This window comes from Sparus aurata, chromosome 15 (genome assembly GCF_900880675.1).
Source record: "Sparus aurata chromosome 15, fSpaAur1.1, whole genome shotgun sequence".
In the NCBI taxonomy this organism is placed as follows: Eukaryota; Metazoa; Chordata; class Actinopteri; order Spariformes; family Sparidae; genus Sparus; species Sparus aurata.
The window spans coordinates 13,462,911-13,486,527 of record NC_044201.1 but is presented as its reverse complement, the minus strand read 5'-3'; the positions used below and the strand labels follow the sequence as shown (position 1 = coordinate 13,486,527).

The 23,617-nt window shown below is 41.4% G+C and overlaps 2 protein-coding genes and 2 long non-coding RNA genes across 4 annotated transcripts in view; 2 read left to right on the top strand and 2 right to left on the bottom strand.

Annotated features, from left to right (window-relative positions):
• Window positions 1-357: 357 nt before the first annotated feature.
• ggps1 (geranylgeranyl diphosphate synthase 1) lies at window positions 358-14,344 on the bottom strand. Its single transcript, XM_030442859.1, has 4 exons — window positions 13,886-14,344; window positions 11,971-12,063; window positions 10,002-10,072; window positions 358-2,432 (listed from the first exon to the last, which is right to left on the bottom strand). Exons 2-4 carry the CDS (start codon window positions 12,041-12,043, stop codon window positions 1,629-1,631), a joined length of 948 nt encoding a protein of 315 aa, XP_030298719.1. The 5' UTR covers window positions 12,044-12,063; window positions 13,886-14,344; the 3' UTR covers window positions 358-1,628.
• Window positions 5,322-9,993, bottom strand: LOC115597138 (uncharacterized). Its single transcript, XR_003987029.1, has 2 exons — window positions 9,036-9,993; window positions 5,322-6,057 (listed from the first exon to the last, which is right to left on the bottom strand). It is a non-coding gene; the product is annotated as an uncharacterized LOC115597138 (long non-coding RNA).
• LOC115597137 (uncharacterized) lies at window positions 5,960-8,629 on the top strand. The gene is made up of 2 exons (XR_003987028.1): window positions 5,960-6,111; window positions 6,621-8,629. It is a non-coding gene; the product is annotated as an uncharacterized LOC115597137 (long non-coding RNA).
• Window positions 14,345-14,624: 280 nt separating the features above from the next.
• arid4b (AT-rich interaction domain 4B) overlaps window positions 14,625-23,617 on the top strand; it is a 48,989-nt gene continuing 39,996 nt past the window's right edge. Inside the window, exons 1-2 of the mRNA XM_030442858.1 lie at window positions 14,625-14,845; window positions 17,142-17,190. Coding sequence (XP_030298718.1) covers window positions 17,185-17,190 — 6 coding nt within the window. The 5' untranslated portion in view covers window positions 14,625-14,845; window positions 17,142-17,184. The remainder of the gene's footprint in view (window positions 14,846-17,141; window positions 17,191-23,617) is intronic.

Genomic DNA, 23,617 nt, shown 5'->3' with positions numbered 1-23,617 from the left:
CATGGATCTGTTGCAACACAAGAGGGCTCGTTGTTACATACACTATGGATAATGATGGCTCAGTGTTTTGTTGCATGTGTGTGTGTGTGAGGAGCAAATGTTCCTGAATAAAACATCAGGTCCAGTGTAGGAAGAGGTCTGTTTAAGTCAGAAAGACACACTTACAAACTTCTTGTTTGTCACATCGTGATTTTCAATTACCCCCGTGTGCTCAGTAGATGGTGCTGCTTGTCTCTGGAGAACAGTCCTCACTTCACCAGTCACATGAAACGCCTTCAAAACAATGACATCTCACTGTGGCATCAAGGCCGGTTTGCTTGTGACATTTTGTTTAAGAAGTTGAGACACGCCCGCCGGTCATCTTTGAAGGTTTTTTTTTTTATTCAATAGATGCAAATAAGTTGTCAACTTCAGCACAGTGTCTACTGACAAATACCCCCCTAATAAAATATTAGAGCTGTGAAGAACTGTGTTGAATCTGAGAATGGAAACACTCTGCAATAAACCCAAGCATCGACAGAGAATTCATGTACAGCTGAGCAGAAACAGCACAAGCTCTACTTTGCATATAATGCCAGCATGTTACATAACAAGTAGACAATTGAGTTGCAGAGGGTTTTTTTCTACAAGATTGGCACTCCGGCAGCTTAATGATTAAGGATCCCTAAATCACACATTACACATTCGAGACATCCATGTCTTCTTTAAAACAGGGACTTCAGAAAAAGCACCCAGCATTCACTCTGCCCTAGATTATCTGTTTTCGTATAGTGACAAAACATTAAAAAAATACATTTATATGCACTGTTGTGCACATCAAAAGGAAGGCGTTCAAGCTTTGTTGCACACTTGTTATTGTTCATTCTCAGAAAACCAAAAACTGTAACAAGTTAGTTCGTATTTTAATTGATTTCTCCCACTGACAGCACAGCTACACTTGGATGCCAAAAATTGCTGATGTGTACTTGAAAACTTGAAGAATGCCAACGAGGACACAAAATAAAGAGGCAACATTTGTCTTGTAGCAGCTGAACACAGTTGTAACTGTCTACCAGAATTCAAGTGTAATGATTAGCCATGTTTCCACCACGGGAACATCAGGGACTAGAAACCTTTGGAGGACCAGGGGCTAAATTAGGTTACAGGGACATCATTTTACCCCAAAAAACAGTCATGGGGGGGTTTGTACTTTCCAATAGTAAAGGAACTTTGGGAGTTGGGCTTGCAGCACAGAACACTGCTGATTGTTCTGCAACTCAAACCATTTATTTCAGCCACCGTTTTTAAAAAAAATCTGTAGCCGCAAACTGGTTTGTTTTTGTTCACTGTGCTTTGAAACACTAACATGGAGTTACAGAAAAAAAAGAGCATAAGACAGCCGACAAAGTCCAGACCTTCATGTTATATATTAAAACACTGCAATGGGGGTGCAGACAACAGGATGAAGGAACCTTTTAGTCCCCGGGAGTAAAGATTTACTCTGGGTGGAAACGCGGCTTTTCATTCTGTGTCATTAAATAGTTTGTGACTATAATATACCAGTATCTGTGTTGAGCTTGCATCAGCGTATTAGCAAAGTTTCTGTGTTAGTGGAGTGTGCAGGGGCGAGTATGTGAAGAAGGATGAGGTCATTGGTTGTGGCTTGACTGTGGCTCAGCACTGGACTCTGCTGCATTTTCAGCCTCATGATGCATTTGGCTGAGGTGTTTAACAAGGCTTTCCAGTTGAGGGTTCCCCCCAAACTCCCTGATGAGGCGGTAGCTCTCTATCTCCAAGTCCCGCAGAGTCTGACGGGTGTAAGCGAACGAGCCAACCTTCTCCAGGTAGTCCACACAGTATCGTTTGATGTCCATGTTCTCCGTGCGCTGCCTCAGGATGTTCTGCACCTGGGTGCTCTCTGGACGCGACCATATGGCGTGAATGGTGGGGAAAGAGAATTTGCCCTCAGTCAGGTCCTCGCAGAAGCTCTTGTTCTCGCTGTACTCACGAGAGCTCAGGTTGGCGTAGTCATCGCGGATCTGGAAAAAGAGGCCCAGGGTGTCCAGGAGAGGTTTCAGGTCCTGTTTCCAGTCTGAGAAGAGCTGCATCAGGCCAACAGCCAGGCCGAAGAGCCCTCCTGTTTTCTGCAGCACCATGTTGCGGTACTCCTGCTCAGTGGGACAGGTGTAGGTGTCCCTCCAGTGGATGTCCAGACCCTGACCACGGTGCAACTCCAGCAGCTGCCGGGTAAACACTCGGACAGCCTCAGGGTGCTCCAGGGTCAGCACCTTCTCTAGACCCAAGAAGTAGACGTAGTTGGCAGAGTTGATGACGGAGGGAATGCCGTAGATGCTGTGGGCGACGGGGAAGCCTCGCCGGAGCTTGGAGCTGTCCTCGATGTCATCTATTAGCAAGCTGGCATTGTGAAGCATCTCCGTCACCTCGATGATCACCTGAACATGACAAAACACACAAGATTTTGCAGAAATTAATGCACAGTTTGAGAATTATTTTACAAAGCGAGGCAGCTGAATTTTTCAGATCACACGATCATGTGATATCACAGATCCATGTAGGCAGGCTTCAAAGTAGTTCTGATCAGTGTACCACTAACAACTACTGGCAGCCATGGGCGTGGTTCAGGTGAGATGACGAGTGACCGTTCACTTGAAACAACAATCCTAAAGAGGTTTGTGTAGAGTAGATGCTGTTATACCATCAGTTATATCAGAAGAGCTCTGAAATCTTTTCTCCACTTCCCGGGTTCAGTAATAAGTTGATTTAATAACCCGCTCCACTGGTAGCGTTCTCCTACTACATGATATGGTTTGCTGATGCGATTGGTTGAAGTCCGCCCATGACTGACAGATGGTTCTTCCAATGACCTGGCAAGTACTTTTTCGAAAGGGCCTGTCCTTTTCCAAACAGTTTCTAAGGGCGACTTCCCAGATGGTTCTGTGTAACAAACCATCTGGTGGTTGAGAATAACTGTGCCGGAAAAAAAAAAAACACTTGTCACATTTTCAATTTCATAGTATTTCATGTTTTTATGTTGCGCTGCACTACTTTCAGGACACGCAACAATGAGGTTTATGCTAAGAAAACATCCTTTCCCTCCTCTTGACTGGTGACATAGACAGTAACAGGTCCTCAGGAGCTCTGTCTAAATTATGCATTACAACTTGTATACAGCAGAGGGTGCCATGTCTACACTCTTGTCTGTGCTGCTGCACTAGTGGGTCTTCATCAGCTGACAAAATAGTTGATGCAGAAACAAGCAAGGCAGTCAGTCAGAGGAAGAGTTGAGTGAAGACACAGTCGCATTCAGAGATTGTCGGGACTGCTGTCCATTGTATCTCATCCGCTCTACAACTCAAGATGTGACCAAGAGAGCACAAAACTGGCATGATGAGCTTAGACATCTGTTCACATGTGCACACTTTCACCTCGGGGCTCAGTCGTTAACATCAGGCGTAAATAAGAATTCTTGTTGAGCTTTTCTCTCCAAGTGGCAGGACACGTGCTTAACAGACACTTCACTGCAATTATTTATTAGTTCATCTATCAGTGGAGCAGACAGTTAACGTCTTGTTTCCATCAGGGGAAACCTCAACCTGATAACCAAAAACGTCTTAATTTCATATCCATGTTTGACCCAAAACAGCCAGGGTTGCCATCAGGTGTCAGCAGTCTCGCGCTGGCCGCGCAGCCTGCTGGAGTGCTCTGCTGATTTAAAAGACAAGTGTTGTGGCCCTGTAATGAAAGCTGTTTGTATGGTGCTGGGGAAGCACAAAGAGAGACTCAGTGGGTCAGGCAGATGGCCAAGGCTGGGCCAGTTGAGCAGTTTATCCGCCAAATACAACCTTTCCTTCTGCAGAGTCCCGACACTTGCTTGCCCCGCAACCTCAGTGAGCCACTTATAAAAGAGAGGGGGGTTGTGAGTAAGGCTACAATGAATGCACACATGAACCAGACAAGTGTTATGTAGCCAGAAACATGCTCATGGATGCCAAGGTTTATTGCAGACAGTCGTCTTTGTGAATTACAATTCCCCCAGGAGCACAAAAATCACAACAGCAGCTTCAGATAACAGCAGCCATCAAACCTGAACACAAGCACCAACAATTTTCAAGTTTTCGAGCATCGAGAGACTCCAAAGAATCAAACTTGTCAGGCTGCTACTCTAATACTGCCATTAACGTGTCCGAAGCATTTAACGCTCTGCAAGACTCCATTGATTATTACCAGAGGTGACTCAGAAACTCACTGTTTGCCAAAGCTACAATCAGTGGTCCATTAAGAATGTGGACACTGCTTCACAACAAAAGAGTCCAATATATTGAGGAGAAAACACTCTCTCCTGCAGAAGATTCAGTGATGTGTAGACATGTAAAAAAAAGTAACTGAAGCTTACATCATATAAGTAGAATTTAAAGACTATTAAACTTAAAGGTAGGATCACTAAGATTTGTCCAAGCTGTTCTTAAAAAGGCACCAGAAAGATAGTATTTGACGTCCTGGGAATGAGACTCAACAATCAACTGACATTTTGGGTTGGTAATGCTGAGCACAGCCCAAAATTGAGGAAATAGAAAAATCCAGGCACAGGGCTGTAGGGCGTCGACTTCTGTCTGTTTCCGTCTCATTACGTCTGCCATGTGTAATATCAAGCTGAAATCAGTCTTGTGATGCAAAATAAAAATTATTGTTAATTTCCCTCAAATACATACAACTTAAGTTTTAAGCCTGTTTTGAAAATGTAAGGAGTAGAAAGTACGGATATGTTTGTTAAACTGTAGGGCGTAAAAGTCAAAAGTTATGAACCTGAAAAGTCTACTGAAGAACAGTGACGAAGAAATTGTACTTTATAACTTCTCGTCTCAGGTTATGTGCATGCAGAAATCTGTCTGTCTTAGAGGGACTACAGCAGGTACTTACCATCGAAAAACACACCTGAGTAAGACTGCTGAAGTTAAGCCAAGGTTTTAACATGTTCAACCTACATGATCTCACACCACGCCTACTGGATTGTGTCATCATCACTCATTTTAACAGCAGTTTTGGTGTGAAAATAACAAAACATTGCAGATGTCCTACCAATTTGTGTAAAAATGCTCAAAAAAACCAAAGTATAATCTTAATCCGGGATTTATGTTTTGTATTTATTTAAATTATGTGGTTTGTATCCTTTTGTTTGTCTTGTTTTTTTGATGCTGTGTGGTGAAGCTGAAGTGATTTTCTACAATGTGATAAAGGAGGCTGAAAAAAATCAGCTCATTTACAATATAGGGTTTTCCTGTAGTGTTTTATGTAACATGAAACAAGTGACACCTTCACTGTCATCATAAAGAATTAATACACTTTTATGAAATGAAACATTAACATTCAGGGGAAAGAGCAGCAGAGCCATTCCACCAAAGGTCATATATTTAATGAGTGTGGTTGTTGGTTAGCCTGTCATCTATTAACTAAATTGATCATGAAATGAGATATATTAGGATCTGTCTCACTAACTACCTCTGAGCCATTTCCTGAGGGAACCCTGCCATGCAAATGTATTAGCCTGATCCAAGCTTTCACTACAACACTGTCTGCTGTCGTTATAGCTTTGTTTTGTTGAACCCTCTGACACTTCACAGGTTATATCTACACTGTACTCTCACTCTGCATCAGTAACATTAATACCTAGAAGAAGCCCTGAGCCGAGGAAGCAGATATTCTCATGACTGACACATGTTATCAAAGTAAAAGATAGCAGACAGAATAAAAAGCTAACCTTTCTACACTTTCACAGAGAACAGGAGGAAGCCAGTCAGATAAAGGTCGCAGGCAGCTGATGTTTACAGAGGGAATTTCCCAAACCGCCTCAACCTGTACTGTACTACACTGCAGAGAAGCACATATGGGGGGGGGTTGATAAAAAAATCATTGTCAAAGGAATGAGACAGTGTGCCTCTGTCACTGCTTCTGTCTTTCTGTAGGCTTGGTTGTTTCCATGGAGCCGACTTCTTGGCAGCAGCGTGCTAATGATGACGAGAGGAGTCTGCATGACGGGTTCAGTAGGAGTTTACAGAGCTGCTACACAGAGAGACGGGGGGAGACAAAGAGGGAGATAGTCCTTTGAAATGTGAGGTAAATTTAAACCTTGACTACCTGCTGTACCATCACAGGCAAATTCTGTCTGAATTGAAATTATCAGGAGAACAAAAGTAGATCTGCTCACAATCCTCATATGAATATTGTGCATATGAACTTCCAGCTACTCTACATCAAGAAACCTATCATTTAAACTCAGAACTCTTAATGTAACACATCACTACAGCCTCATGGAGCCCATGTTCTACTAAATTGAAAATGACAGCACTTCAGTTGAGAAATGTAGCAGCGTGAAATGTGAATATAATCAAAAATGCCACTATGAATGTTGAGTCACTGCTTTTATTAATTTTGCAAACTGAATTCATTTATTTGTAGACACACAACTCACTGTACTAGTAGCAGTGTGAAAGCTGTGATTAAGTATCTCTCCACTGATACAAAGTGTGAGATGGATGCTGCAGCCGGAGGAGGGCGGACATGACATCTATAATATTCAATAATTCCTCAGAAGAAGCTGACTACTTTATTACTTCTTCACACAGATGCAACTACTTTTTTTTTCATCATCACATTGGGGGAAGACTTTCATGTGCACTGGAAGATGAAATGACCACAGCAGACAACAGTGCGACCTCTCAACATCGCTGAAGATTAATCTATTTGGGGGGAGGGTTTATAAAACATTCAGGACAGGGGGAGACCTGTTGAGTAACAAACCTGATGAGACCTGACAGTCTCAGCACTTAGCATTCTTCACTGTGAGAGTCATGTAGAATGAGAAAACACACATTAGTCTCCATATCTTTATCACTGGACACAGGACCAGTGTTCAGTCATAAACAATGCCAATGCCATCAGTCTAATAAGGTCAGTGGGCTGATCTCCATAAACAGACAGTGGGCACCGTCCTGCTGCTTACTAAAACCAATAAATCCTAAATGGCTAAAATGAAACTGTATAAAAAGCAGGAATGCCAATCAGCGTGCTTCAATCTAATCAGGCAGCATCCAAGAATATGTTACAACACTGTAATGGATGAGTGGAGGCGTATGTTTGCCTGGGACTTGAATCATGTTAATCCTTTGCTCGCAGAAGTGATCAGGAACACGAGAAGCTGAAGGAGGAGTAGCCTCTCAGCGGAGATGAATGTGGCTGCAGTATGTCTTAAAATACACAAACAGTGTCTAAATGAGGCCAAATATTTCCTTCTCATTTTGAATTACTGCACCATGGGGAATATACTGAACAGTAAAACAATATCCTACCATGACCCATCCATTTACCTTCAAAAAGCATAAACCAGCACTGATTTCAAGGATCTCTTTAAAAGATAGGGCTGCCTGTCATCATACTCCACTATAGCAGCATCATCCCACTTTCAAAATAAGACGTTAACTGCATTTCATCATGCAATAACATCTTTCATTTAACAAAATATCCTGTTACGCAGCAAAGGCATATTCAGGAAAAACCCTGGACTTAAAACAACAGCTACAAGAACTGATTTCCTTCGCAGTGATTAAAGCATTGCTTTTCCTTAAATCACATTATATTTGTCTTTAAAGTTGGATGGAAACACCAAATTGATTCTAGACTGGGGATCAAAACAATTTCACAGGAATCTGCTTTATAGCAGCTCACCTGCAGCAAGTTAAAGTGCTTAGTGAACATAATTTAAAGACTACCTCAACTCACAAGGAAGACTTACACTCCCACCAGTAATACCACTCTTCCTCATTAAACACTCAGTTCAAATAGATTATTATCCTTTTAAGATGATGTAGTGAAATAGTAAAAGGAGAGGGAAAGGCAGCAGATAATGGAGAAATCTGATTTGGCATGGGAATATTGATGAATAAAGAGTCTGTAGTAGTTGTATCAGTAGTAGTGAGGCGTCACATGACCAGCATGCATACAAACTCGTAAAGACAAAGATGTGTCCTGAACGTGAGTGGCAAAACAGGAAATAGAAACAGTTTGAATGACAAACAGCGAAGTGAATTCAGCGCACATTATTTGCCCACGTTGCAAAGCACATTCTTAACCCTGAGGAAAAAGCCATCCTTTGGAAAAGGGAAAGACAACATACAACTTCTATAAAAACAGGAAAACACAGCTAACTACTGTCTAAGCAGCTCTGGGAGATGAAAAAGCAGATGTAGAAGTTGAGAACGTATTATCTGACAAAGATCCTGTTTTACATCACTCATCTTTACTGAAGTGGTGCAAATACCGTTTTTTGTGGGCAGGTTCCTCTCCCCTTCAGCTTTTGATGATCATATTATTGTCTTTTGTATAGCACTTTATTTTGTTTGTATCCCAGCCACCAACTGTTAAATTTGCTGCCAGTGTTTTACTTTCCTTTTGTTTTACTTTTCTTAATTTTGAGATGTGATTACAAATGCAACACCGCTGAGCTACTAAAAGCCCCAAGTCAAGAGTTGACACCTTGAAATGAAACTGTAGATGTAACAGAGCGAAGTGTGTTTTCAAAATGAAGAATAGAGAGAGAACAGTCCAACTGTTATGAATAAATCCACAGTGGGCAGTAGTGTTTTTGTGTATTGTGTGTGTATTTTCACATATTTGACTAATTCTAGGCTGCATTTGTATGTAAACCGTGCCTTCCTTAGTCTCTATTCAATTTCAAAAAGGAGCTCTGCTGTGCTGTTCTGGATGTGGGGAAGAAATGTGAATTGAACATTATAAGCTCTGATCTGACACAGCTTGGTATTGTTACCAACATCAACTGTAGACTTAGGGCTTGGTCGGTCCTCCAACTGGCTTAACAACCATCCACCAGAGCAACGCTTTTAAATCGCCCCCAAAAATGTTTGACGTGGGTGGCAATTCAGGGGTCTGGAAACGGACTAATGGGCTGTGCCTTTCAACAGTCAAACAGTCAGACCTCACAGTCATCTCAAACAATAAAAAAAGAAAAAGAAACCACAACTCACCAATTTCTGCAGCTCTACAAAGCCATTTGCTCTCTTTTAGCTTCTTGTTTTGGTTTAGGCTCCTCAAATCTACCATACAGTTCAGTCTCATTCCAGTCTTAAACTTTCAGTGAAAAACAAAACACAAAAAAAGGCTCACACACACTGTGTGATAAACACACTGTAAAAAACCTACCAGCCTGCAGTGGATTATAGTAGTAATACCAAGTGCAGCAACTTCACTGGGAACTTTAGTTACATTTCAGGCATCACTTTGCCTTCACAAGGATTGGGAATACAATTAAATGTGTAGGGGCAGGGGGATGAGGCAGAAGAATGTAGAGCATCATAAAAAGCATAGGATATAAAATTAAAATAAAGGGGTTAATATTAGGCATGCACATGTCAGATGGATATAAATGTGGCTCAAATAGGATGATGATATTGGTCTAAATCTGCTGGAGGTTTAAGTAGATAACTATCTGTATAGTAGCCAATCAGCTTGTTTCTGACTTTCTCTGTCCTCTGGTTCCTTTGGGGGCTACACTTCTCTTATTATAAGTATAAACTTAGTATAAACTCTTCAAAAATGAGTGTATGCCCCATTTATATGGGCAAACTATTTGCATCCACCCTGAACAATTCATGAAATCAGCAATAAGGGAATGCTTTTTCACCCAACCGATCAAACAAATGTCGAAAAGGGTAACTGTTCTGGTTTTGAAAGCATCACTCCAGCATTTTCATTTCATTCCACTTGATCCTCGGCTGCATTAACAGCATCCTGTAATAAATCATGGATGCTCTACACTCTCGTCCAAGCTTTACATTTACATTCCGTTTGAAACATAATACTCTGGTTGCATTACAAAATAAATTGCCTGTTCAGAAAGAGCACAGCATCATTTCACCTTCGTGGACCAATCTGCAACAATAAACATCGCACAACTCTGAATGTTAAGAGGCTTGAAATGGCTGATTTCTCACCTGCAGTTTGTCCTCGGGAACATTAAGCCAGTGGTTAAATGCTTGTGATAGTTTTGTCCTCACTTGCTTTCCTGAGATGAAGGAGGAAAACAAAAGCTTGTTAGTCAAAAACAATAAAGATCAAATTCAATTGCATCTTTCACACTAATTATTGTTGCAATCATCAGCTCATTCTACATTAAAAGTGGGTCCTACTCTGAGGCTTTGCTGACATTAGCATTTTTTCTCTCAATCCTTATGTTGCGGATATTTGAGAATTAACATTTTGTTGAGATCTATATTAACAAAGCTGGTGTGTGGTAGCTACATATCCCCAGAGAAACTACATTTTAAAAAGGAAAATGAAATTGCCTCAGAACCTTTGTCTTAATGTTTTAATTTCAGGTAAACATGACACCGATTTCACCCTCGCTGCTGTAGACATGAAGCATAAAATGCCAGCAAAAAATAGCTTTACAACAGAGTCAACTGAGACCAAAACAATACCAGCCTTGTACACATGTTAAAACAATTATGTCCCACCTATCCACAGCAGTCACTTAATGGTCTAAAAGTCCAAAAACAGTTACATCTTTCTTTCTTGTTTTGTATTGCAGAGCTAATTTGGAGTTAACTTGCAGGTCAGCCTGAGCACCCAACCTTGTTTAGCCAACAGTGGAGGCGAGATGTGACCTGGCTCGAGTTACTGAGAAGTAAAAAAAAAAAAAAAAAAAAAAAAAGAGGAAAGGCTTGTTGCTGCTCTGAATGAGACAGGAAGTTTTCTGTTGTTCAAAATCATGGCTTAAAGGAAGTTTTTCTTTGACCCCTACTTGAAAAGCCAATTCCAGCCGAGTGCTCACATTCACAATCTAAAACAGTGACAGGATGAGTACATACCAGACCATGCAAACCTAACAAACATATTTACCAAATCTATGACGTGGACTTGTGTTTAAAATACCTACATTTTCCTTTAATAAGTATGTCTGTTGCAGGATTTCAAAATAATCATATCTTTTAAGCCTTAATGACACAGTGGCACTGCAACAGAGGAAAACATCTGACTAACTGACACACTTACGATCTGTCCTATTTACCCAAATTTAATTCTGATGTGAGGCCAGTCACTTCCATACTGTCAAAAAGTGATCAATCATAAGGAAAAGGTCAAATAAAGCCTGTCTCCTTAACAGTAGCAAATGAGCGCTCGGTCAAGATAATTTAGACTCGATAATACTGGAACGTTAAACAGACACAGAACTACACACATGCACATTCTAAATTCTCAAATTTTTCTGTTATATTACAATTTGGAGTCATCCAGAGTCAGTAAAATACAGCCTCAGATGAAGTACAAGATATTATAAAGACAAATCTGTTTATATTTAAATCGTCATCTACTGTTTACTCAGTGAGATGTTAAAATGAAAACCATATAATAATTCCAGACTGAACGACAAAACATCTTTTACATAGTGAGACCATATGCTCCTGCCAAAATTACATTCAAAATGTAAGTACCATATTAGTCAGCCATCATGATTGTTGTACAAATGCACTATACTATACTACTATCATGATTATATGTAAAACAAAGAACTGTATAAGCTACAATGGATGAATTGAATGTCCTTTAAGTTCAAGTCTACTGTGCCACATACACACACACACAAGCAGCATTTCCTAATAGAACAAAGCTAGGTTAAAACTGCCACGATGGGATGACATCGCACCCATCTCATGCAGACTATGGTTCATGTTAGGTGATTGTTTTTTGCGATTATGTCTTCTGTGTATACTATTCCATCACATTCATCTTTTTAGGCATCTTGCTGATGTTATGATCAAGTGACTAACAAGAAGTTAGCAGATCAGGGCTCAGTAGCTCTAGGACTCATCAGCAGCACACACAGCTTTTTGATGACCTTTAAGATTCATGTCTGTACGTCCTCAATCCAATTTGCAGTCACTGACATGGAAAGAGACTCACCTGGCAGCTGCAACAAGTACTTGTATGGCTCCAGCAGAGTTCGCTCGGAGGCTGCTTGGGTGTCACTCTCCATTGCTTCAAGTGTACACAAATCTATAGTAGAGGACAAAGAACAGAAAAAAGTAAGAAAAAACAAAAGACCGTCATTTCTGAATATTAATGAGCAGCCCCGAGTATTTATATTCTGTGCTATTCAGCCTCTTCAACCTTTTATGAAAAAAGGTCAAAATACAAAGATCTGTGGAAGGAAAATTAATCTTTTTAAATTGTCCTGTAATTAATGCCATTTTCAGCTTCACCCATCTCGATCCATCAAACCAACCCTCTGCAAACTAAGATTATTAATTTAGAGATTAGACAATGTAAGGGATTCAAAAATCAAATCAATTATATTTATATAGCCCAAAATCACAATCACATTGCCTCAATGGGCTTTACAATGTGTACAGTGAATGACATCTTCTGTCCTTACACCCTCGATTCGATTTAGGAAAAACTTGATTGAGAGCTGGTTTACAGTTAGTAATAGTGATCTTACTGAGCTCTGGAAGTTAAAAGGCTGCAAGTCCTCAATGACACAAGCGTGTACACGCAGAAGTAGTGAAGATGTGTTTAGTAGAAATACGTGATAATTTTGGTGTGTTCCTGCTAGGTTCTTGTATCTGTTATTTCTCAGCACCAAACTTAGAACTGGCTCTTAACTGACAGATCGGAGAACCAATGTCGAGTAGAAAGAACTGTAACCAAATTAAAATGCAGAAAGGAGCGTGTTGACATGACACTAACAATTTCAGACTCGAAAGTGATCTTAGTGTTACTGACATCAGATACATAACTGTACAATGCTTCTAGTCACTTAGCAGCACAATACACAGGAACTATATGGGTATAGTCTGTGAGTCCTTACACACAACCAAAACAAGGAAATGAAAGATATCAGAGAGTGAGATGACACATTTTCATGATGTGTGCCAGACACAGTAGCAGAGTCATTATATCCCCCTCATGCATGAGGTCACACTCATCACATGACTGGATAAGTTACAACAATGACATTAGTGGTGAATCACAACAAGTGGTTATGAATGATGTAGCAATAAAAATAGAAAGGCTTGGCTGTCTTTGACAGCTAATGATGATCACAAAAACGACTTATTATTTGCATAGGCCTGAACTTTAGGATTACTTTAATGAAAATAGCCAATCAACCTAAAAAAAAAAGAACCTCTATCCTGACAATATAACATGAGGAAATTGAATGCCGTTAAAAAGGAAACCATTCACTGCAGCTCTGCTTGTGACAGTGATGCACAGCCACTCATAATTAAGTTATCACACTGCCATGGCCTTTTCACATAAAACAAAACTGCATTTCCATTTCCACCAAGAGATGGGGCAATATTTGGGAGGCCTTATCTCTTTCAGTTTGTAAAATCAGTTTGAGTCATCCGTGCTTTAAAAAAGCTGCCACACCCTAACATGTAGCTAAAGAGTTACAAGTTCAGGTACAAAAGTACAATAATTGTAGACTTCATCGCAGACTTTAATTGTAAACACACATTTTCATTAACAAGTGCCTGACAAGACTATATCAAAATGTAGGTTGTTTCCCATAAGATGCATCAGCTTATCAATGATATCTATAACATACGTACACTTTGAAATGTTGAGATATTGAGTTTCAACAAAAAGTCAAAACAGAGTATTTAAAGAAGAGTTCATTCTTAGGCAGCGGGTTTTCCCATCATGCTGACAACGCCTTAAACTCCCCCATCCCTACAAATATCTTAAACGATAACATGAATCAACTTTAAATAACTTTGACCCAAATACTAAAAGAAAGGAGAACTAAAATGCTGGTGCTGCTGTTACCAGTTCACCTCAGGTCCCCTCCACTGAACTCCACTCCACCCACCTTGGCTGCTGTCTGTTCAGTCCGCTGACTAGCCGGTCCTGAGTTCCTGTTAGCCCGACTGCTAGCTAGCTAGCGTTAGCAGGCTAACATAAACGCGCCGTTATATCACAATTGAGCATTTCTTCCTTTCTTTCTTCGTCAAAATAAAAATTCCCACTTCAGCGCTGGTCGACTAAGGCACACGATATTACTGCCACATCCACACTTTCATATCATTTTAAGGTCCGCGTGTTACTGGCTAATTTCACCATGCTATGCTACGCTAGTGTAGTTGCCACTGAGCACTATGCTGTCACTTTTCAAGGCAGGCTAGCATTCATGAGCTACATTTATATGCTCCTTACAGAGCAGGCGCAAAGGGGGAGGGGGTGTAACATGGGTGCCTCGCGCATTGTGTGTTGCCGTTAGGTTGCTACATTGCCCGGCTAAAGCTTCCGACCTACAAGTAAAGCCGGAAGACAAGCCTCCCGTGCTGTCGTTGTGTTGGGCGGGCCACGCTGTAACATATATCGAGCACACATATGTGTTCCAAAACTGGGAGTTGTAGTTTTTCCGTGTTTTTCCTCCCTGTATTGTGAGCGCCACCCAGTAGGATTACTTCTTACACCTTACCATGGATATTTTTCTCTTGCATCAGCCAATCATGTGCTGCTAAGGCGTCACCCGTCACTGTGGCATCCAATAGGCGGGCGCGCTTTGGAGAGAGGCGGGATTAGAATGCCCGTCAATCATTCTCAGGAGGCGGGGGAGAGGATCACAGAGAGAGCTAGGCTAGAGGAGCTACTCAACAAGGCAAACAGCAGCGCTCTGCGAAAACGACTTTTACCCATCCGCATCCAACATCAACTGGGGGCCAACGGACGACGCTAAAACCTGTCAGATTTTTCACTTAAATGTTCCTATGGATTACTAATACACTTTCGTCGAAAAATAGGAGTGTTTCTCAACTTGACGGCATAGGTAAGCCTGCTTTTGTTCGGCAAAGCCATCGCTATTTTGAACATTTTACTAGCTTGCTTCCCTGCTGCTACCAAGCCAACCTTGACGTTAGCTAACTTGTTAACTAATGCTGGGATGTGTTTATGGGGGCTTTATGGAATGAATGAATTAGGCGACGGGACTAAAAAAAGCTGTTGGCCGAGAATACAGAAAAAAACTTGCTCAGCTCGATAACAAAGTTATGCCGTAGCCAGCCAAATTAAGCTGATGAGCACAGTGAAAGGTTATGCTACTCCGGGGTTGAATAGTTTCGAGCCTGCTGGACAGGCGCCGGAGTGTTGTGTTGTTGAGCGGAGGAATCCTCGGAGAGGTTGTCGTCGAGCAGCGCCTGTCATGGTGCTCCCTGATAGCCGTCAAAAGTGATAATACACGAAACCATCGGCGACCTGTTTACGCTTGACATGGCTGCAGGATGTGATTGTTCGACCAGCGACCGAGCGGTGTAATTTAACAGGTAAAATGCATTGTCAGGCTTTTCTTTTGTGCCAACAGTGTCGTTCGCTTTCTCCCGGTCGACTTGGACCAGTGTATGCTGGACCAGATGAGCTACCTTGTACCAAGGAGCTCATCGTTTGATCAGTTGAGGCTCTTTTACCAGATGCGAGGTGGACTATTTTCCCAGAGAGGACTTGTATGTGTGTGTGTGCGTGACCAGTCTTTTGCGAAATTTCCGTAGCTGGCAACATCCCCGCTAACAAACTGACGGGGCAGGGGGTTTAAATGGGCTCGACGCTTTAGTTAATCACAGTAGTGGGGTTTAGGATAAGAGAAAAGACAGACGGGGCTCTGGCTGTGTTTGTGTGTGTGTGTGTTTGTGTGTGTGTCTGTGTTTGTGTGCATTATTGCTGGTGGTGGTCAATCACTCACTTGCAGCGGCTGGTCTAGCAAATTGTCTGGGGCGGATGACATTGTATCCTCCGTGATCATTCACCGCGACCGAGAGGAGCCTCAAATGAGGGCTGCGACCTTGGCTCCTGTTATAACAATAAAACGTTGTCGATATTAACGCGGTGTTGCAGCCTCACGGGTCTTCCTCGGGCTTGACCTTGTTGCGAACCGTTCCCGTCGACTTATTTCTTTGTCAGAAGCGACGTTACTCCGTGAACAGTCAGCGAAAACGCAAGAGCAGTCGACACGGAGAGCATTTGGCGAAGAAACAAAGTGACTTTTAAAAGGGGGGCTGCACGGCTCGGGCTCACTTTGTTCAACTTGACGCTGTTATTGCGACACGGCTTCCGACGTGACATTTCTCTAAAGGTTCTGGTTCGGTGGCCGTGCTTTGCCGGCCCATGAGCGGTGTTATTATCGCTCTATTTTCGCTGTCGAGTGGACTCTCCGCAGAGAGCAGCGTGCCGAGACAAGGGGGAGAGGAAGCGAAATCGAAAATGAACGGTGTCGGGGCAGCTGTATTTGTGGAAAAACCACGAGATTCGCCTCCGAGAGAGAAATGGCTGTAACGGGGAGGGGGGCAGGTGAATCGCGACCACCGTTTCCCGCAATTTCCAGTGTTTGTGCGCTCAAGTGTTCTCCCCCTTTTTTTTTGAGCAGACTGTCAGCTACAGAAATGGCGTCATCCTCTGCTGTAGTGTTGGTATAGTCAGTGCAGTGCAGACAGCGGGCACACCACGCTGACGTACTCAAAGAGCCGAGCACCGTGCGGCGTTCACTGTACCCATCACTTCATCCTAAACCACTCTATTATCCGTGCATTTTGCTGCGTGGACCGAAGGAGGAAGTCGCCTCTTTACTTTTGCGTTTGCTCGCCCCTTCGCAGCCACAAGCCGAGCTGCTGACTGCTGCTTGCTTGCTGGCTGACTACAGCGCACTGGGCATTACATAAACGGCTTTAAGGGGCTCTGCGAATGAGAGTGATCAGCCTGCCACGGTTTACTTTGCAACACAGATATTTTTGGGAATGTGGCTCCAGAGATCGAGCACGCATACCATTAGCCCGTTGCATTAGTTGGGATTATGAAAGCGAAGGATCCTTTAACTTTCCTTTTTTTCGCCCCTTCTTCTTCTCCTCGAATCAATTACAGCCTCAGCGCAGAATGAATCCCACAAGCCCTGCAAGGAGGTTTCATGTGCAGACGATGTGTTTCTCTAAAGTGTGTGTGTCTGCCGCCCAGCTTCTACATGGCATCCAGCAGTGTAGCAGGAGAAGTGATGTCATCATAACATAGCCGTGTCTTGTTGTGGCAGACGGAAGTTGGCACTGTCTGTAATGACTAACAGCTTCTTCAACCTCTGTTTTCAGCCCCGGATTCGTTACACTGGTCACCTAGAGGACTCATAGAAAGATGAAGGTAGGTTCATTCATTTATTCCTCTTGCATGTGGTGTTGAATGCCATGGGGGGAAACTCAGTTAAATCACTATACTACTCCGGCATCACCAGCTCTGAGCGCGGTCCCATTTAACTCCTGATTAAACATGCCTTCAGCAAGCAAATCAAACATGAAGTGTTAAATGTAATATATATATTTTACTCTCTCCTTCTCATGAATAAGGCCCTGGCTTAACTTTTTACTAAATGTCAATTCTGGTCTTGTTCAAACACAGGGAGGCAAGTGCCTTGGACATGGGCCAGTGCAATACATTTATTTGATAAGCATGATATTGAGTTTTAAGTGGCTTCAGCTGCATTTGCAAACACAAATTGGGATCTGGTATTGTGATGCTGTGCTTTGTTATGCAATTACATGCAGAGGTAGGGCCCAAACATGTAGTGATACATGTGAATTTCAGCTTTAAAAACAGCCTTCATAGATAGTGTCTAACCTAAATACATCTTCAAGCTATTGGTGCATAATAATACATGAATAACAGAATAAATGAGCTGTTAAATTTACAAAATATTCAAAAGCTCTGGCATTGTTTTCTCAGGCTCTATTCAATTTTTAAATGCCACAACTGTCATTGTTTGGGAACTAGGATGTGATGAGAGCTTATTTAATCTTTTCTTCTAATCTTTTCACATGTGAGGCCGTTGTTATGCCTGCAGGCTGTTGTGTCTTAACTTGTCATTTGTTGTCATGCATGGAGTCGCAACCAGCAGAGGTGTTTCCCTTTTAAATTAATTGGTGTGTCGTACAATAACTTAAGCAAGCGTCTGCATATTTAGTTACATTTTCATTTGGAGCACGTAACCGCATCGTGGGAAAAGAGTAAAGAAAGTAGAAGGTGTGAGCACTTTGACAAGCTCTGTTAGTGAAAGAGTAGTATCAGAGCATAGACTGCTCTCATGGTGATTTGTAGTCTGTCACTTTGGCCCTAATGGTGTTGTGCTTATTGTGGTTAATCAAGCTATACCACCACCCGCAAACAGACACCTTAGCAGATGACCAGATTATCCAATTAAAATGTAACCTAAAGCATCCGGCAATTTGCAAATAGCTGCCAATGCATTTGTCTGCATTATTCATTACATGTTTGTCAAAACTGTGAGAGGATATCTTTTTTTTTTTTCTGATCCAAAGCTTTGCCATGTGTGTTGTCTGCACTTGTCCCATTACAAGTAATGCTGACCTGAGCTGCATGATGATTTGAGGTTATATAATGAATTGTTAATGTCAGAGGAAAACAGTGGATTTCTGATTGTCATGACTGGAAGTGCATCCCAGTGAAAAGAGAGCATCCAAGCACAGATGATGTTGAAACAAAAGGGGTTAGCACCTAAATCACTTCTTGGGCTAGTTCTGCCGCTCAATTTCCTACAAGTGCCTACTTGAATAAAGCTTAATATATGAACCGAACAGTCATCTAACTGTTGCCGTCCGTGCTCATGCCCATTTTGCAGTCATTATTCTCTCCAGCTGGATAGCAATAGGCTTTTATTAGGCGATTATTATGCTTACACATGGTTATTTTCATAACTTCTGACAGGAGTGATGTTTTAACAGTGAACTATATCGTTTAATGTTGTAGCATTTGTTGTTTTCATAGTGCTCTGAGTCATCTGGCTCTATTGATGCTCGTGGAGCGCTCACTTATTTTACTGCTCTCTCTATAGTAGGAGCATCTGCTCAGTGCCTCAACAGTAAATTGCTCTGTAACGAAGACAACTTTTCATTATGTTCATTTAGCATTTCATGTCACTTTGGCTTATGGTCTGCAGCCTTTATTTTATCGACTACACTCACTGCTAAAACACTATGTGCTGAACGAAACTCCTAACATTAGACATCATAAAAGTGGATGTGTTAGATAATTCTTAACTATTATTATGAGATTTTTTACAATTCTTAATGGATTTAATCCGCAAAGATCATGTTAATGCCCTTGCTCAAACTTGAATCAAGAAGTCCTTGCTCGAACAGAAATATTCTAGTTGATTTATTCAGCCATTGCACTTTGTCAGTGACCTCGGTAACCTAGACAAGATGCAATAAAAACGTCTGAAGCAGTAATACCAGCAATCCAGGCTATTATTAATTATTTCATTTCAGATTGAAGCACTGTCTCACAATGTCCATGCCATCCGTCCTCTCCTTCATTTCATTAATAACTTAATTCTGTAGTCTACATGCATGTAACTGTGCTAAGACAGTCAACAACCACAATGTCTTTTATTCCCCATTATAATAAACCAGCGGTCCTCAATAGGCGGCCCCCGGGCCGCATCCGGCCCGCCGGCCTCCTGTTTGTGGCCCCCGAACTTTTATTCCTTCACCATGTGTTTTGGTTGGGTCAGCACGTGTGTACCGGGACTTGTCTCCATGCCAACGATACAGAGACAGCTGGGCCACTCACCGCTGCGAGCGCAACTTTTCACTTTCACTTTCGTTTTCGGAGCAGTTAGCGTATTCACATTTTGCCGGTGGTAACAGATTGAAAATGGCGTGTTTCCAAGTAAATTGCTATTACAAAGTGAACAGTGAAAATCCGCGACTCAGAAAAATAGGGATTTAAAATTTGCATTCATTCTCCCTCTGACAGGACAAGCCCCACGTATCTGACAGTGCAGCGGTAACAAAGGCCAGACGTAGTTTAACTAATTCTACTCCATCTCATCATGCATTTTCAAACACACTCACACATTGTAACGGACGGGGAGTTTCTCCCAGCAAACACCCTTTCACTCACGGTGCCAAAATTTTTATCATCCTTGTTAAAACTCAACACCATTTAATCAAAGAACAAATGACGTTAATTAACCCACAACCATCTTACATATCATCTTATTCACAAACACATTCACGAACCATAATTACACCAACACCAACAGAATACCCAAGAGTCATTGCGCCACAGTCCACAAGGGGCGTTACAATATGCCAGGAGAAGCTGTGATGAAGATTTCCAATTTGAAACGGCATTATGACGAAGCATAGGAATTTTGAAGAGACATTTCCTCAAAATTCAGCGATAAGCACAACACCAATAAATGCACTGAAATCGTCATATCAAGCTGCAAGCAGGATGCTTGTCACATCTATGTCACAATGAAATAAAATAATGCATGATGAACTGATGGACATAATGTTTGAAGGCAAACAAAAAGAGGAAATATTCAACTATGTATTTTAATTTATGTTAAAATGGAAATTACATTTTATTTTAGTTCGTATTTTGTTGTTTAGAATGAAAAGGACATTTTGTTTTGAATATTACAGTATTATTGCATGTGGCCTGACCGACCTCAATACATGGACCTTTGAGTTATTGAAAAAAATCTTTGTGGCCCTTTAAGATTTGTATTTGAGTACCCCTGTAATAAACCATAGCTTTAATAAGATTGTTAAAGTGAAAACTTGTAGACTTTATCCCTCCACTTTGTACCCTTGTGGAACATGTATGGCACATTACATCTGTGTTGTCCTATTCTAAATTGTAAAAAAAACAACAAAAAAAAAAACTTTCAACAAGCATGCTGCCAGCTACTATGTTGGAGGGTTTAGATGCTGCACTTCTTCAGTCAATGCACACATTTAGCTGCATATTATTGGCTACCGTTATGTAGCACATAATATAAATCTCCCAATATTGGGTCAGTAATTTACTGCACATCACAAATTGTATATTTAAAATTATAACATATAATGTTTTTTTTTTTGGTGAGGTTAAAATGCTCATTAATTGTCATAAATATTCTTTTTCATAATCAGCACATGGCAGGCAGAGACATTCACTTTGCAGGACATAAGTCAGTTAAAGGGACTTTGGATCATAATACCATTTTTGTATCCTCATAGTACAATAAAATACAACAGGCGTTTGCTTTTAGCCCGTGGCCCACCGTTCATTTTCAGTCTTTGCCCTCCAAGGTTAAAGTTTTTGGGTAGCGCTGCTCAGGAGGAAAACAGAACCCAGATGATGTCATTGGGGTTGCCTTTGCTTGGGCTTGAGAGGCATTTAGAAGATCGGACCAGTCCAGTAAAATACACTATTGAGTTGGAGAGCCTGACTGATACTTTGGGGCTGATATTGATGTATCGGCCAGTGAACACAAATGTTTTGCAATGATCAGTCAAATGTAGTTATCTAACACTTGTGACAAATATATGTAGGCTAACAGATGCTGGAGATTTTTCAGTTTAACAATAATCTTTATTATTATTATGGTGGTATAGCATCTTTTTCTACATCATAATCTCTTAAAAAAGACAAGGTTTCATGTGGGGGCATTGGTGGGGCTGTATTCAGTTGCCTTATGGGAAATGTAAGATTTAGTCTTTTTAAAGCTTGACCTTTGCTAGAGGCACAAGGCTGCTTCAATTTTGACCACTCTGATTTCAGTCTGACTCTTGTGAGTCACCCAACTTTATGGAAGCACAATACTAAATCGCTAGATTACTCCTTTAACTGTAGCAGGCAGTTCAGTGTTGCTCTCATGTGTCAAACAATAACCGTTCAGACATCTTTTGATTGAAGCGCTTAGTAAGAAAACTGCCACGCTGCTGTGAGAGTGAAATGTTTAGTTTTTCCTGCATTTAGACAAGTTAACCGCATTTGTCACCATCGTGATGTGAATATACTTGAGCATTTGGGACAAGGCCTTTAGCAGGCCAGGTGCACCAGACTGCTGTAGTTGAGGAAATCCCTGCCTGGGAACCAAGTACAAGCACTGAAACCCCCACTGAGCCCTCACTCAGTGCGTTTACATGCACAGCTTAGTCGGATTACAGCCATAGTTCGACTATGCTACTCAACCAGACAACTGCAATTATCCGAGTATACATGCCGGTGAGAAAATCGGATTATTGGGCCGAAGCATGTCATACCCTGGTACGCTAGGTGGCGCTGTACCTATTTCAACTAGTGGTAACAGAAACGCCTCCGGCTGACCTCTTTACGTCACCAGCTGCCTCGGCATTCAAGAAAGATGGCATACGAAGAGCGAGACGAAGTTATATCTTTGTACATTTCGTATATGATGTACATGATAATTACACAAACTAGATGCACACTGGCGTTCTTATTGCGGTGATTTCGGAGGAAAGACGCTGCCGCCGCCGTCCATCTACTTCTGGCTCACGGCCCCAGGGAAAAAATCTCGCACCTGCGCAAAATGCAAAATCCGATCCGATCTGATGGAACGTATACATGCAGGAGTAATGCGACTATCAATCGAATAATCTGGGTGCTTTAATTCGACTATGAGAAATCCGATCCGGTCCGATTTTAGTCAGACTAAGGTGTATACATGCATCTTAAAGATCCGATCATAGTCAGCCTAACACAGTAATTCGGTTTTCTTGTGTGTCATGTAAACGCACTGATTGCTACGATTCATTCGGAAGGACTTTGCAAAAATAGGGTATTTGCGTTTTGGAGTTGGCCATTGTTTTGAGTCCATATGTTTGGTAAATTATCAGGGTTGCCTTAAGAGTATAATCAGCAGTGATTTGTTTATACATTTATTTAAATGCAGAGTTTATTAAAAGTTCTGTCGCTGGTTTAAATTGTATGTGATGCTGGAGGAGGAGTGTATTTGCTGGACTGCTCTAAATTTGGGGTAATATATTCGTAAGCAAAAGGTATTAAGAGTGTTATTTTTTTGCTGTTTGAAGCAGCCATGGTATTGCCAAGGCAACTCCTGTTGAACAACCAGTCACTGGAATTGTGGTCACTCTGGTTTGGACAAAGAGGTGATTCACTGCAGGATTATTGTACGTGTGAGCTTGGCTGGGAGTGAGCTTAATTCTTTCCTGCATGCCTCTTGCATGTTCCTTTGTTCGGCTTACCAGCCTATTCATTACAGCACAATATAATGGGTCAAAAACTATTGTTTCTAATTTTCTGTAACGCTGCGTACCACCTGAACAGTAGGTTCAAAAAGCGTTGATTTATAGAGACATCAATATATTGTAACTCTCAAAATGAAATCATTGATTTGTTACGCTGCAATTAAGTTCACATGATTTCACTTAGACATTTAACTGTTATGTAATTCTGTTAACACCAAAAAAATCGCAGACATACAATAGTGACGCATCAATTATAACAATAACATGTTTAATTTTGGCTCTTAGAGTCACAGAATATGGAATAATTCCTGGGTTGATGGCGATGTAATGACCCTAAAAAGTTTTCTTTAAATTTAAGAACTGCAGTGGGAGCGAGCTAAATTGTTGGTGGGAAAACAAGACACAAACTGACTATCTGATTTAAAGTGGAAATCCCACATGGTAATGTAATCAGGCCTCCAGATGCTTGAACTGGAGATTCACAAGAAACAATTAGATGATGCACCCTCACACTTGGTTACTGATTTGGTGGAGCGATGATGATG

Coding starts and splice junctions, on each gene's coding strand:
- ggps1 (XM_030442859.1), bottom strand. CDS start 12,043: ATGGAGAGTGACACCCAAGCAGCCTCCGAGCGAACTCTGCTGGAGCCA. Junction 10,073..11,970: donor GTACTTGTTGCAGCTGCCAG/GTGAGTCTCTTT, acceptor CCTTCATCTCAG/GAAAGCAAGTGAGGACAAAA. Junction 2,433..10,001: donor TTCCCGAGGACAAACTGCAG/GTGAGAAATCAG, acceptor TGTCATGTTCAG/GTGATCATCGAGGTGACGGA.